Source organism: Suncus etruscus, chromosome 9 (genome assembly GCF_024139225.1).
Source record: "Suncus etruscus isolate mSunEtr1 chromosome 9, mSunEtr1.pri.cur, whole genome shotgun sequence".
NCBI lineage: Eukaryota > Metazoa > Chordata > Mammalia > Eulipotyphla > Soricidae > Suncus > Suncus etruscus.
This window is the reverse complement of record NC_064856.1, coordinates 14,248,686-14,264,538: the sequence shown is the minus strand read 5'-3', so window position 1 is coordinate 14,264,538 and position 15,853 is coordinate 14,248,686. Positions and strand designations below refer to the sequence as shown.

The window sequence follows — 15,853 nt, the reverse complement described above, 5'->3', positions numbered from 1 at the left end:
GAGCTTCCTGTGGGATAGGCTGCAATCTCTGCTGCCTTGGCTCTGACCACAGTGCATCTCATTTTCTCCCTCTACATAAAATTACTGCCTTTACTGCTCCCCAGAGACTACAAGAAAAATTTTAATTTGTTTTGTGTGAATTTGTCTCAGAGTCTGTTTCTCCTATAAGAAACTAATAAAACTAATAAAACTAATGGAAGACTAACAATTGGAGAGTATAATAGTGACCCCTTACTTCACAGTGAAGAGACATTTCATAGATAATACTATAATACACTGAATGTATTATTTTATATTGCACAAATATAGTATTAGTAAAAATGCTATAAAGGCAAAACTAATTGCAAAAGGACAAATATTAGACTGGAGAGTTCAACAGGCTGTGAATGCATGTAGGGAAGCCCAGGCTGGATCTCTGGCATTTGTGTGGCAGAGCAAACGTGGGTCAACCCTTAAAGAAAGAACTATTATTTCTAGTATTTCAAAAGAAGGAAACAAAAGTTATCTACCTCCCTTCCTCTATTATTCTCTTCTGCTTTGACTATCAGAACACTAGTCATTAGGAACTGGAAAAATAGTATAAGGGTTAAGGTGCTTGCCTTATAGGTGGCTGATTCCAGTTTGATCCCTAGCACCACAGATGGTCCCCTAAGCACAGCCAGGAAGATTCCTGAGCATAGATCCAAGAATAAACCTTGAATATATCTTGGTCTGGCCCCCAAACAAAAAATAAAACATTAGTCAGTACTGTACAAATGTACTTTGTACAAGGCTACTGACAACAATGGGTAATCCTTAATTTATCTGTATTTATCTGTATAAAACATAATTTACTTATTTAGATAACCTATTTCCTTACTTCAATATAAATATATTGAACTCTATATTTGACAGTAAGAAACAGGTAACTGAATTTGACAGAGAAGACACAATAGTAATTGAATTTGTGTTTTAAAAAGTTAGAACTAGCGGCCGGCGAGATAGCATGGAGTAAGGCATTTGCCTTGCATGCAGAAGAACGGTGGTTCGAATCCCAGCATCCCATATGGCCCCCCGAGCCTGCCAGGAACGATTTCTGAGCGTAGAGCCAAGAGTAACACCTGATCACCGCCGGGTGTGACCCAAAAACCAAAATAAATAAATAATAAATTAAAGCTAGAAAACTGTATATGATATGCTAATTCTCCATTGTTCATTGATAAATACTGTGGCATGTGGATAGTTTATAAAGGACCATAGCAATCAGTTCTATGATTCAAATGCGTATTATTTAGTGAGATTTCAAATCTTCAAATAATTCAGTTAATTATGCAGGAAATTATGCATAATTAAGTATTAAAATCGGGGGAAAATCCCAAAAAGTAGGATTGCTAAGTGGAAGATTATGATGAAAAAAACCTGTAAACTAGACTAAGATTTCAAATTCGAGGACCATTTATTAGAATGCTGAATGTTTTTTCTCTCATGATCCCCCTCTTTTTGTTGTGTGTGTGTGTGTGTGTGTGTGTGTGTGTGTGTGTGTGTGTGCAAGGACCATTTATTAGAATGCTGAATGTTTTTTTCTCTCATGATCCCCCTCTTTTTGTTGTGTGTGTGTGTGTGTGGGGGGGTTTGGGTCATACCCGGCAATGCTCAGGGGTTATTCCAGGCTCAGAAATTGCTCCTGGCAGGCACGGGGGACCATATGGGACGCCAGGATTCGAACCGATGACCTCCTGCATGAAAGGCAAACGCCTTACCACCATGCTATCTCTCCGGCCCCATCCCCCTCTTTTTAAAAGTAGATTCACGGGGCTGGGAAGGTGGCACTAGAGGTAAGGTGTTTGCCTTGCAAGCTCTAGCGTAGGACAGACCGCGGTTCGATCCCCCGATGTCCCATATGGTCCCCCCAAAGCCAGGGGTGATTTCTGAGCGCATAGCCAGGAGTAACCCCTAAGCGTCAAATGGGTGTGGCCCAAAAACCAAAAAAAAAAAGTAGATTCACTTAAAAAAATAAAACAATAGATTCACTTTTATCCTCTCAAGATCTTTATTTTATTTTATTTTATTTTATTTTATTTTGGGGGGGGGGTCACACCTGACAGCGCTCAGGGGCTACTCTTGGCTCTACGCTCAGAAATCGCCCCCAGCAGGCTCGGGGACATATGGGATGCCGGGATTTGAATCACTGTCCTTTTGCATGCAAGGCAAACGCACTACCTTCATGCTATCTCTCCAGCCCCTCAAGATCTTTAAGATCTATTTTACAACTGTCCTTAGCAAAATATGTTACACAGGTGTTTTGTTTTGTATCTGTTTTGGGGCCACACCTGAGGAAGTTCAGGGCTTACTTCTGGCTAAGCACTCAGGGATCACTCCTGGCAGAATTTGGTGTGCAAGGCAAGAGCCCTGCCTTTTGTACTCTCTCTCTGGTCCCATCATTTCCAGTTTTTATTTATTTATTTATTTATTTATTTATTTATTTATTTATTTATTTATTTATTTATTTATTTATTTATTTATTTATTTATTTAATGCCAGGGATCAAAGCCACGGCCTCAGCAAGGCAAGGCAAGCATTCTACTACTGAGCTACATCCTTGTTTCCTATGCCACTTCAAAGTGAGTACACACATACTCTTGTTCTCTGGTCATGAGTGACTCAGCAGTCCTGCTTAGAGGACTGAAAATCTGGGGGAAAAAAACATAGAGGAACAGAGAATTAACATTTTATATAATTGGGGGGGGGGGGGGCACGAGTAACACAAAGCAAAATATTTCAAGGTAATTATGACCTAAAAGTTAAAAACTGAACATGGGCATATATGTGTGTATATGTACATTAAAACTATAAAATTTTTATTAGAATATTTTGTTTGTTTGCTTTTAGGCCATACCAACTGTATTCTGGCTCGCACTCAGAAATTATTCCTATCAGGTTTGGAGGAACCATATGGGATGCCAGGGATTGAAGCCAGGTTGGCCACGTGCAAGGCAAATGCCCTACCCATTGTGCTATCACTCCAGTCTCTCTATTAGGGCTTTTTATCATCTAAGGGTAATATTAACTTATTACTTACAAAAATACAACATAGTTATTAAACTCATAGTCTATATTTTAAAACAAATGAAATACTTGTTTCTGTTACTCCTTTATTAGGTTAGAATGTAAATAACTTAAGGGAAGTTAAACACACAACAGTCACATATACACAATGTCACAGTTGACTATGAGCAGAGGAGACATGGACCAATAATAAATACTGTGAAAGGGACAACAGATAAGGTGAATGGCTCACCTCTTCTGTCCTTTGAGTCAGTATTACCTGTATAGTAAGTGAAAAATAGAAACATTCATTCTCAGAATAAAGAGAAACATTACTATTCAAGCTAAGGAAAGAAAACAAGTTTCAGAAATACTAATATTTTCCTCTTTATATATATATGTATATATATAACATATATATGTTATAGCTAGAACGAGGCACCCTCCAACAAATGGGAAACAAGATCACCCAGATATGTTAAACCTTAGTAGTTTGCCCTTCTCTTCCTGTACAAAAGCAACACTGCATACATATATGTGTGTATAAGGATGCAAAGAGAAAAATAATCACAATGAGATGAGGTCTCTATGTTTCTGGAATTAAAGAATATAACAGCTCTGCGGCCAGAACAATAATGCAGCAGGCAGGGCACTTGCCTTGCACAAGGCCAACCTAGATTCAATTCCTGGCACCTCAAATGGTTCCTGAGCAAACTGGGAGTTAATTTCTGGATTCAGAGCTAGAAACCCTGCTAGGTAGAGCCCCAAAACAAAAGCAAAAATACAACAAGGCAAAATTAAGTTTATATAAAGCACCTAAATAATAATAGGTCAGAAAATTCAACTGGAACTTACCAAACTCTATATATACAGAGAAAACCTTTTGCATAAGGGTTGTGAAATACCCTTTATAAATTTTTCACAATAGAGAAAGAGTTCACAATATTCTTTTATCATGATTTAGTAACACTAGAAATGAGCAAAGTAAGAAAACACTTGAAAGATTTAAAATACCTGAAAAGTAAAGATCACTTCTATGGTAGCTGATTTTTTCTATCCCCAATATCAATTTAAATAAATGGAAAAAAATAACTTTTCTTATTAGATAAGTTGATTCTAATGTTGATAAGAAAGCAAATCAAGAATTACCAGCATGGGCCAGAGAGAGCATAGCAGTAGGGTGTTTGCCTTGCACGCGACTGACCCAGAATGGACCCAGGTTCAATTCCCAGCATCCCATATGGTTCCCCAAGCCTGCCAGCCACTCTTTCTGAGAACAGAATGAGGAGTAAACCTGGAATGTCACCAGGTGCGACCCAAAAACCAGCCCCCCCAAATAATTACCAGCAAAAATTTTTTAAAATAAGATTATAAGGAATGATTCATCTTATCAGATACTAAAATCCACAAATTTAAATATGAATCACAATTGAATATATGATAAAGGTACAGCTTTAAATAGTAAAGAAAAAGCAAGAATTCATAACAGCATAGTAAGTCTGACATTTTAAGTATATTGGAGCCAGAGTACAGCAGAGGTAGGCATTTGCTTTGCACGTAGCTGACCTTGGTTCAATTCTTGGCACTTCATTTTCCAGCCCTGCCAGAAGTGATTCCCTGAGCACAGGGCCAAGAATAAAGTTTTGAGTACTGCTGGGTGTGGTTTAGAAAGCAAAATAAATTAAAACAAAAACTGGGGGCCGGGAAGGTGGCGCTACAGGTTAGGTGTCTGCCTTGCAAGCGGATGGACCGCGGTTCGATCCCCCCGTGTCCCATATGGTCCTCCCAAGCCAGGGGTGATTTCTGAGCACATAGCCAGGAGTAACCCCTGAGCGTCAAACGGGTGTGGCCCAAAAACCAAAAAAAAAAAAAAAAAAAAAAAAAAAAAAAAAAAAAACTGTATTTGAGCATCATATAGATAGTACATGAATTAAGGTACTTGCATTACATGTTGCCAGTCCTGGTTCGACCAACATCAATGTCTATCACATTATACTTAAAAGCTAAGAAGTGGTTAATTTGCTTGGTCATAAAAGTACAAATTATTGGGGCCAGTGTTAGCACAACGGATAGTGCATTTGCCTGGCATGCAGCCATCTTGGGTTCAATCCCTGGCATCCCATACAGTTTCTGGAGCATGCCAGGAGTGTGTGGCTCAATTGCCCCCACCAAATAAGCATGCAAACAAACAAGCAGTCAGGCATTTCTTGCCTTGTATTCCATATGGTCCCTTGAGTGCTGCCAGAGGTAAGTCCTGTGGTCCCCAAAAAATAAAACAAAATCAAACCAAACCCCAAAAGGCTTAACTAAAATGATGAAGCAATAACTGGAGAAGATGGTGGTATATACCAAAATTTTTCTTGTATTTTACTATACTATATAAGTTTATCACTAAAGATTTTATAACTAAAGCTGTGATAACAGGGAGCGGGCTGTGGTTGAAAGTCTGGAGGAGGTCCAATAAATGTGGTGAAGGGATAATTGGTAATTCAATGGTGGGCATGGTACAGTAACATACACTAAAAGAGTTGTGAAACTGCATCCTTAACACATATAGTCTTTTAAGCTTACCACATTAAAAAAAAAAAAAAAAAAAAAAAAAGGTTAACAGTGAAATGTAGTCTGTTTCAAGGGGCCGGAGTGATAGCACAGCAGTAGGACGTTTGCCTTGCAAGCAGCCAACCCAGGACAGACTCCAGTTTGATTCTGGCATCCCATATGGTTCCCCCCGAGCCTGCCAGGAGTGATTTCTAAGTGCAGAATCAGCAGTAACCACTAAGCCCTGCAGGGTGTGACCCAAAAATCAAACCCCAAAAAGAGCAAAAACAAAAAATGAAGGGACCGGAGCAGTGGTGCAAGCGGTAAAGCATTTGCCTTGCATGCGCTAACCTAGGACGGACCGGGGTTCCATCCCCCAGAGTCCCATATGGTCCCTACAAGCCCCGAGCGATTTCTGAGTGCATAGCCCGGAGTAACCCGAGTTACCAGGTATGGCCCAAAAAGCAAAAACAAAACAAAATAAACACGAAAGAAAGAAAGAAGGAAGGGAGGGAGGGAGGGAGGGAGGGAGGGAGGGAGGGAGGGAGGGAGGGAGGGAGGGAGGAAGGAAGGAAGGAAGGAAGGAAGGAAGGAAGGAAGGAAGGAAGGAAGGAAGGAAGGAAGGAAGGAAGGAAGGAAGGAAGGAAGGAAGGGAAAGAAAGGAAGGAAGGGAGGAAGGAAGGAAGGAAGGGAGGGAGGGAGGGAGGAAGAGAGGAATGGAGCAAGGAAGAGAGGGAGGGAGGGAGGAAGAGAGGGAGGGAGGGAGGAAGGAAGGAAGGAAGAGAGGGAGGGAGGGAGGGAGGGAGGGAGGGAGGGAGGGAGGGAGGAAGGAAGGAAGGAAGGAAGGAAGGAAGGAAGGAAGGAAGGAAGGAAGGAAGGAAGGAAGGAAGGAAGGAAGGAAAGAAAGAAAGAAAGAAAGAAAGAAAGAAAGAAAGAAAGAAAGAAAGAAAGAAAGAAAGAAAGAAAGAAAGAAAGAAAGAAAGAAAGAAAGAAAGAAAGAAAGAAAGAAAGAAAGAAATGAAGTCTGTTTCTTGAGACATAAAATAAACTAATTGTATAATATCTGGTTTCTTAGCTAAGACTAAATTTGGACTATATATTATATAAATACCACTAATGTAAAATTTAGGGGAAAGGGTGATAGTACAGTAGGTATGGCATTTGCCTTGCACATGGCAAGGGATCAAAACTCGTTTGATCCCTGATAGCCTATTTGGTCCCTAAGCTTGCCAGGAGTAATTCCTGAGCATTGATGGTGGGATCCATTTAAAAAAATATGAAAATTAGGTATAATCTGCTACTTGATACTCCTAAGATCTCAGGTAAACCATTTAACCTCTACAGTCTTAAATTAAGCCAACAAGTTTTGGTTTGGGGGCCACACTCCTGGTGGGCTTGAGGGAACATACGAGTTTGCTGGGAAATGAACCTGAGTTGGTCTGCCCCCTGTACTATTACTCTGGCCCCCTACATTTTTTCACTTGAAAACTGATCTTTATTAGGAACCATACATATCACAGTAGGGGAGATGGGGAGGTAGAATAGGCATGTGTGGGAGCCTTTGGTGGAGGGAAGTTAATGCCACTTGAGGGTGTGGTGTTATTATTTTTCTTGCATGAAACCCTGGTATTCATTACCAGTGTGATAATTACAGTGCCTTCAAAAGTTCATGCAAAAGTTAATGTAAAAGAAAAGGAAGACAAAATAGTCAAGCCATTCATTGTGCTGCTGAGTCTAACCATTTACTGTGTTAAGCTAAATATTTCTGCTGTTACTCTGTCATTAGAACTTGACAGCGAACAATCTTGTACTTAAGCAACTAAATTTTAATGTAGACAACTATCCATGATATACTCATAGAAGTGGGGGGAGAGGGACACTAAAGCAATACTGAATACTGAGGCCACACTGGGCAGTGCTTGGGAGTTGGGGTAGCTTGGAAGTTCATTAGTACTGAGCATCTATAAACCGGGCATGTGCTCCAGCTCATTTCACTACCGTATTTTCCGGCATATAAGACGACTTTTGAAACAAAAAAAAAAAAAGTCAACCGAAAATCGGGGGTCATCTTATACAGCAAGTATATCGCGAAAAATGTTTCAATATGCCGCTAAACGTAAATTGTCTCAATATTGCCACAAAACAAATTTTCCAACTCGATCCTGCACCAATCACTGCCAGGCTGCTCGGACCGCCTCTCTAACTCAGCCAATCCAAGCAGGCTTTTTATGCATGCAAATTAGACAATGTTCTGGACCCAAATCTACACTGTCAAAAGCCTGCTCAGATTGGCCAGAGTCAGAGAGGAAGTCTATTACAGTAGAACCTTTGAACCTTTGCTTGTTGTGATTGGCTCACTGTGGTACATATAGTTGCAGCATAGGACTGATACAGCGAATATAGGTCTAAACCTATGTTTTAACTGCAAAATTAGGGGGTCGTCTTATACGCCAGAAAATACAGTAATTCTTCTTTTTCCACAGAATTCTTAAAAGCATAATAGACGTTAAGAACACGGGCTGTGGGGCCGGAGAGATAGCATGGAGGTAAGGCATTTGCCTTTCATGCAGGAGGTCATCGGTTCGAATCCCGGCGCCCCATATGGTCCCCCGTGCCTGCCAGGAGCAATTTCTGAGCCTGGAGCCAGGAATAACCCCTGAGCACTGCCGGGTGTGACCCAAAAACCACAAAAAAAAAAAAAAAAAAAAAGAAAAGAAAAAGAACACGGGCTGTGAAGTAAGACCTTTTTCATTTACTACTACTTTTCACTTATTACTATTATTTTTATTATTATTATTTACTTATTACTATTACTTTCCTACCTACACAATGGTCATAATTCACAGTATAAAATGCAATTTGCGGGGCTGGGCGGTGGCGCTGGAGGTAAGGTGCCTGCCTTGCCTGCGCTAGCCTAGGACGGACCGCGGTTTGATCCCCCGGCGTCCCATATGGTCCCCCAAGAAGCCAGGAGCAACTTCTGAGCGCATAGCCAGGAGTAACCCCTGAGCGTCACAGGGTGTGGCCCAAAAACCAAAAAAAAAAAAAAAAATGCAATTTGCATCTTAATTCAGATGTATTTGCAAATAATTGAAATGAAGTTTCTCAAAGTAATTACAAAGAATAACAATATAGTAAGACTAACATTTTGGGAGAGGACAGGGATAGATAGAATGCTTGCCTTGTACCAAGGTTTGGTTCTCTAGCATCCCATATGGTCCTTTGAGCATGGCCAGGACTCCTGAGCATAGAGTCAGGAGTAGCTCTAAGCATTAACAAGGAAAAAAATGTGGCCCCAATTTTTTTGGTTTCTGGGCCACAACCAGAGGTGCTTAGGCTTATTCTTGGCTCTACACTCAGGAGCCTCCCTGTTGGGCTTGGGGGACGATTCAGGATGCCAGAGGTCAAACGTGAGTCAGCCATGTGCAAGGTCAGGCAAAGACACTACCTGCTGTTCTGGCTTCATTCTCTTTCTTTTGTTTTGGGGTTACACCTTTAAGCACCCAGAGACTCAGTGAGGTTGTTCCAGTAGTGCTCAGGAAACCTTGTGGTGCCATGGATTGAACCCAGGCTTCTTGTTTGCAAAGCATGCGCACTAGCCTTTTGAGATATCTCCTTGATCCCACATTCTTTTTTACCCATACAACATAAAATAGAACCTACTTAATAGGATTTTGCTATAAAACTCTTGGTATAATGCTTAACACTTAAAAAAAAAATAGTGGAAATATGGGGGTCAGAGCAACAGCACAGCAGCAGCCAACTCCATACAGACTCTGGTTTGATTCTAGGCATCCCATATAGTCCCTGAGCCTACCAGGAGGGACTTCTGTGTGCAAAGTCAGGAGTAACCCCTGAGCGCTGTCAGGTGTGACCAAAAACAAAAGTTATAATGTGTTTAGGCACTACTGTCAATATTTTAATCAATTTAATCCTAATAGGTCCTCTATCAGCTAAGCACTATTTTTTCATTCCTACTTCACAGATGAAGACAAATAGATACAGAAAGATCAAACTTGCCTATCACCACACAGCAAGAATATCGCAGAGCTGATCAAATAAAATTCATGTTGCATTGCCTTTATTGTAGAAAATATGGGATTAAAGCAGATGGGTATGGAGTCTGGGTTCTAAGGCCTACCTAAAAGACATCATCTGGAACCAGAGTGTTCCAGCAGGTAGGATATTTGCCTTACATGTGAGTGACCCAGGTTTGAGCCCTAGCATATTATATGGTTCAGAGTCCTGCCAGAAGTGATCCATGAGCGCAGGCATGACACAAAATACCGTATTATACCACATCACATTCATATCCGCCCCCAAATATATTATCAATGTAAGTAAGCAAATGGCATTTACTAAGCAAAAACTTAATTTGGGGGTTGGAGGGGGATAGGGGTTTCGGTCACACTCTGTGGCACTAAGGAGCTTCTCCTGGCCCTTGAGTTCAGTTCATTCCTGTGATGTTAAGGGGATCATATGTAGCATCTAGAATCAAACAAGGGCTAGCTACATGCAAAGCAAGAACCTCTGTACTCTCTCTTCAGCCACCAAATATTTTGTGATGCCCCCATTGTTCACCAATAATCCAAGTGCCAGTTTATCTAGAGAGGGGTTTACCATTAAATATGGGAGAACTATGAACCATAGAGATGAAACCCAGAAGTGGGAACAATTTTTGCTCAAAAGTGATGATATTTTATAGCTGATAGGGAATAATTATCTCCTTTACTCTTCACATGAGCCATTCTAGGGATTCCCCATCCACCCCCAGTCTTTTCATGGACCAAGGATCAGAGGTTTAAGATCAGAAACATACCTTTCTCACCTGAATTCATACCCAAGCAAGGGGTTCTAATCTGGGGTTATTTTTATTACAACTAGGACTAATTACAGAAGAAAAGTGGCTTGTGCTGAGATCCTGGTGCAACATCTAAACTAATTTCACCCCTGGTGCTAGGCCTCCAATTCCCTACTTGATAAGAATCTTAAAACCAATTCTTCCCATATTCTCTAGGGATCTCTTCCTCTTCAGTGCTTAATTCTATTATTCAGTTTCTATAATCTTACACCTTTATTTTCTTGTATCATCAATGACTTTTCTTTCTTTGCACATGTAAGCCTCCCCAATCTAATCAAGATCCCATGCAAAGCAGGATATTATCCAGAAATATTTTCCTTTCCTCTACTCTATGTTCAACAGATAGTCTAAGATTTCCCTATATACAGGCTTTATTACTTTGCTTGGGCAGTAATTTCAAGAAAAGTTATGGCTAGAAAAATACAAATATAAGGGTAAATAACTCAAAGAACAAAAGGAGGGCAAATAAAAACCATCTCTGGTACCTGAAGGAGGAAAAGTTTCTGGAGTGGTTGCTACAGTGCTTGAGTTCCCCTCCCAAGGTTCTGTGCTGGCATCTGTGAACAGAGTATCTGGGAGCCATGTTCCATTCGGTGAAACAGTAGTGATTACAGAGGAGGGGCTTGCAGTTCGTGTGGTCCCATTGTCAGAGTCTGAAGAATTGACATTGGTTACATAGGTTGGCTCCAGAGTTACATTTGGGTTGAACGTTGGTGCCACAGAAAGAGACGTTACTGAAGAAGCAGGATTTGAAGTTTTGGTCTCTTTAACAGATTCTATTGTTGATGCTTTAATTGATCCTGTAGTGTTTACCGAAGGGGAAACTACAACACAAAAGAATAAGGAAATATCACAAGAGGAACGCAACTGCTCAAAAGTTATGCGGCACAACACACTAAGCCTTAATAAAGCTTATCAAACAAAACAATATACTTTTATCTAATTCTGGGTCCTTATTATAAGATCCAAGGAACTATGGTTTCAAAGGGGGAAAGAAATGGAATTTTTTTTTTGGTTTTTGGGCCACACCTGGCGGTGCTTAGGGGTTACTCCTGGCTGTCTGCTCAGAAATAGCTCCTGGCAGGCACGGGGGACCATATGGGACACCGGGATTCGAACCAACCACCTTTGGTCCTGGATCGGCTGCTTGCAAGGCAAACACCGCTGTACTATCTCTCCGGGCCCAGAAATGGAATTTTTAGGGGCCAGAACAATAGCACAATGGTAGGGCAGTTGCCTTGAAAGTGGCCAACCCGGGATGGACCCGGGTTCAATTCCTGGCATCCCATATGGTCCCCCGAGCCTGCCAGGAGCGATTTCTGAGCACAGAGCCAGGAGGAACCCCTGAGTGCTGCTAGTGTGATACAACCTTTCCACCCACCCCGCAAAAAAGAAAGCTGGATTTTGCACTTAGTTTCTCAAAATTAGTATATATGAGTATTAAACAACAATGTAGTTTTTATTTTTTAGGAATAATCATATAATTTATTTGATTTATTCATATTTACAGACTCTGGTATGTAAAATAATGCTGATATTTCAGTATGATTCAGATGTTTTGTGTACTTTACTACTTACCACAACCCTTGCCCATTGCTTTTAAATAGAACTTTATTAATTTTCTTTTCTTTTCTTTTTGTTTTTGGGCCACACCCATTTGATGTTCAGGGGTTACTCCTGGCTATGCGCTCAGAAATCGCCCCTGGCTTGGGGGGACCATATGGGACTCCGGGGGATCGAACTGCGGTCCGTCCTACGCTAGCGTTTGCAAGGTGTTACCTCTAGTGCCACCTTCGGTGTTACCTCTAGTGCCACCTTCCCGGCCCCTAATTTTCTTTTCTTAATGCTACCTAGGTCTTTTTTTTGGGGGGTGGGTCCACACCCGGCAGCGTTCAGGGGTCACTTCCTGGCTTTATGCTCAGAAATCACTCCTGGCAGGTTCGGGGGACCATATGGGATGCCGGGATTTGAACCACCGTTCTTCTGCATGCAAAGCAAACAGCTTACCTCCATGCTATCTCTCTGGCCCTATTATCTAGGTCTTAAAAAACAATTAGTCTGGCCTGGAGAGATAGCACAGTGGCGTTTGCCTTGCAAGCAGCCGATCCAGGACCAACGGTGGTTGGTGGTTGGTTCGAATCCCGGTGTCCCATATGGTCCCCCGTGCCTGCCAGGAGCTATTTTATTTCTGAGCAGATAGCCAGGAGTAACCCCTGAGCATCACCGGGTGTGGCCCCTCCCCCCCAAAAAAAACAATTAGTCATTAAATATAAAAGCAAATTTGTTCAAACACCAACCCCTATCAAATGACAATTTACCTGTGGTCGCATTGTTGGCACTGACATGTATCAGACCACTGCTGAGCAGAGTAAGAATGAACCAGGAATCCATGCTGATCTGGAAAATAGAAAACCAAAGTAAGGTGAGAACCTATATCTATGTCCAAGTTACTCAAGGACGATTTTTTGGGGTTTTTGTTATTTTTGTTTTTGGGCTATACCCATCTGTACTCTGGGTTTACTATGGCTCTGCCCTCAGGGATCTTGGCAGGGTTTGGGTGACAGGGACAGAATCTGGGTTGGTAGCATGCAAGACAAAATGCTCTACCCACTGAACTATAACTCTAACCCCATCAAAAAATTTTAACTCTAACCCCATCAAAAAAATTTTTGGAGAGAAGTTTATTAGTTATTGAATTTGTATGTGGGACCAATCATGTTTTAGGAGTCTAACACTCAAATTTCATAGGAATTAAAGGGGCTGACGAGATGGCACAATAGTAGGGTGTTTGCCTTGCATGCGGCTAACCAGGAGGGACCTGGTTTGATTCCTGGCACCCCATATGGTCCCCCAGTCTCCAGGAGCTGAACGCTGCTGGGTGTGACCCAGAAACCAATCAATCAATGAATCAATCAATAAAAAAAAAAAGAGTTTCAGGGGCCGGAGCAGTGGTGCTAGTCGTAAGGCATCTGCCTTGCAAGGGCTACCCTAGGACAGACCACGGTTCGATCCCCTGGCGTCCCATATGGTCCCCTCAAGCCAGGAGCGATTTCTGAGCGCATAGCCAGGAGTAACCCCTGAGCATCAACAGGTGTGGCCCCCTCAACAAACAAACAAACAGGGGCCAGAGAAATAGCATAAAGGTAGGGCATTTGCAGAAGGACAGTGGTTCCAATCCCAGCATCCCATATTGTTTCTCAAGCCTGCCAGGGGCGATTTCTGAGCATAGAGCCAGGAATAACCCCTGAGCACTGCCAGGTGTGACCCAAAAACCAAAAACCAAACAAACAAACAAAAACTGAAAAACAAAACAAAAAAAGTAGAGTTTCATAGGAATTCAACTCCCAAATTGAATACATATAAGAAAACATATTTTAGAGAGATGGCACAGTGGATAGGGCATTTGCCTTGCAAGTAGATTAAGTTTGATCCCTGACATCCTATATGGTCACCTGAATCCTCCAATAGTGATTTCTGAGCATTAAGCCAGAAGTAATTCCTGCATGTTACCAGGTGTGGCCCAAAAGCAAAAACAAAATAGACAAAAAAAAAAAAAAAAAAAAAATTTTAGGGGCCAGAGAGATAGCATAGTGGTAGGGCATTCTACCTCTGAGCTATATTCTGGTTCCCAGAACAAGAAGAATGAAGATTTAAAAAAAAAAAAAAAAAGAATAAAGATAGCTGGCAGACTTTCTTTAAATATACTGTCCTTCAAAACAGACAAAAAAGGGCTGATATAGGACAAGTAGCATGCTTGCCTAGCACATGGGCAACCAGGATTTTATCCCCAAAACTCCGTATGGTACCTTTTACCCTTTCAGGAGTCAGCCCAAAACACAGACAAGTATTGCCCACCCACCCCCCAAAAAAAAGCCAACCAAATAACCAAAGAAACCCAAAGCAGACACTGTCCATGTATGTATTATCTTCTTTTATTTTGTTTTGTTTATGCATTGGGCCACACCCTGAAATGCTCAGGGGTTACTCCTGGCTCTGCACACTCAGAAATTAGTCCTGGAAGCCTTAGAGGTCTTAAGGGATGCCAGGGATTGAATCCCGGTTGGTCAGGTAAAAGGCAAACACCCTTCATGTTGTGCTATTGCTTTGGAATCTGGTGTTACCTTTTAAATACCTCAAACCTATGAGAGGGTTGACACATTCTTATCAGTAATAGTGGCTTATCTGTCCAATCAAATTTTATGTTGCTTGTTTTTTCTTTTAACAGAACCTTTAAACAATATTGGAGATAGAGCCTCATGCAGGTCAAGTGAAAGCTTTATCACTAAATCACATGTGTGGGGAGAAATACACTGAAAGAACCCCATCTTTGTAGCCTAGAAAGTTTTTATTTTTTTTGGAAAATCTTTTCATTTAAAGAAAATGCATCGTATAGTTGACATAACTAATCAAAATACATTTGTTTCAAGATAAGGGAAAGCAAAGTTATTAAAAAAATATAAAATAGAAAAAAACTAAAAATATAATGGAAGAGAAGAAAAAAAAGAAAAAGTTTAGTAGCAAGTATATTTTTTGAAAGTTACTGTATCTCCAATAAAGTCATTAATACAATAACAGAAAATTTAGTAAGCTCTTTTTTAAGAGATTAAAAATACAATTAAAAAAGGTGGGGGGGCCAGTTGTTGTTTGCATAGGCACTGCAAAATATGGGGAAAATAAAAAAGAAAAACATAGAAAGTTATATAATAAGGAAATGATATTCTAGGAACAAAGACATGCCTCTCAAAGGGTCATTAAAGAAAATTTGAGGCAAACTAGATGCAGATGGTTCAAATATATCCCTGAAGTATGCCTCTAGACAGGGATCTCAAACTCAATTTACCTGGGGGCCGCAGGAGGCAAAGTCAGGGTGATCCTTGAGTGCAAAGTCAGTAGTAAGCCTTAAACATTGGGGGGTGTGACCCAAACAACTAAAACAAAACAAAACCAAAAAAGATTCCTCTAGGGCAGGGCCACAAAATGTTGTGCGGAGGGCCGCAAACGGCCCTCGGGCCGTGAGTCTGAAACCCCTGCTAGTATCAGCAACCACATTTAGTAGAGAAATCAGTCCAGGGGGTACTCTTTCCCAGGTACACAAGATCTGCTCACTTTTACACTCTCCCCACCTGACCATAATCCAACACTAGGATAGCACACACTTTCTTCCACAAGAATTTGTAAAGACTAATTATTTTACATTAAATGCCTTTTGGGGGGGGGGGATGGAGCAAAAGTACAGCAGAAATGGTGCTTGCTTTGCATGTGTAATATTTTGCAGTGCAAAATATTTACAAAAACAGGGATCAGGGTTGTGCCTCAAGCAGCAGAAACATGTCTTGTACATACAATGTACAAAACACTGGATCTGATCCCCAGTATTGCATGCCCTAGAATACTACCTAGGGGCAGTGCTGATGGCCTCAGTGCACTGCT

General features: G+C 41.2%; 1 protein-coding gene across 2 annotated transcripts in view; it reads right to left on the bottom strand.

Moving 5' to 3' along the window:
• Positions 1–15,853, bottom strand: part of PTPRA (protein tyrosine phosphatase receptor type A) — a 145,130-nt gene that overhangs the window by 51,140 nt on the left and 78,137 nt on the right. The window contains exons 3-5 of one of the 2 annotated variants that reach the window (XM_049779161.1): positions 12,742–12,820; positions 10,909–11,247; positions 3,278–3,304 (exon numbers count right to left, since the gene is read on the bottom strand). In XM_049779161.1, the coding sequence (XP_049635118.1) occupies positions 3,278–3,304; positions 10,909–11,247; positions 12,742–12,820 (445 nt within the window). The remainder of the gene's footprint in view (positions 1–3,277; positions 3,305–10,908; positions 11,248–12,741; positions 12,821–15,853) is intronic. The other variant, XM_049779162.1, reaches the window with a different exon arrangement.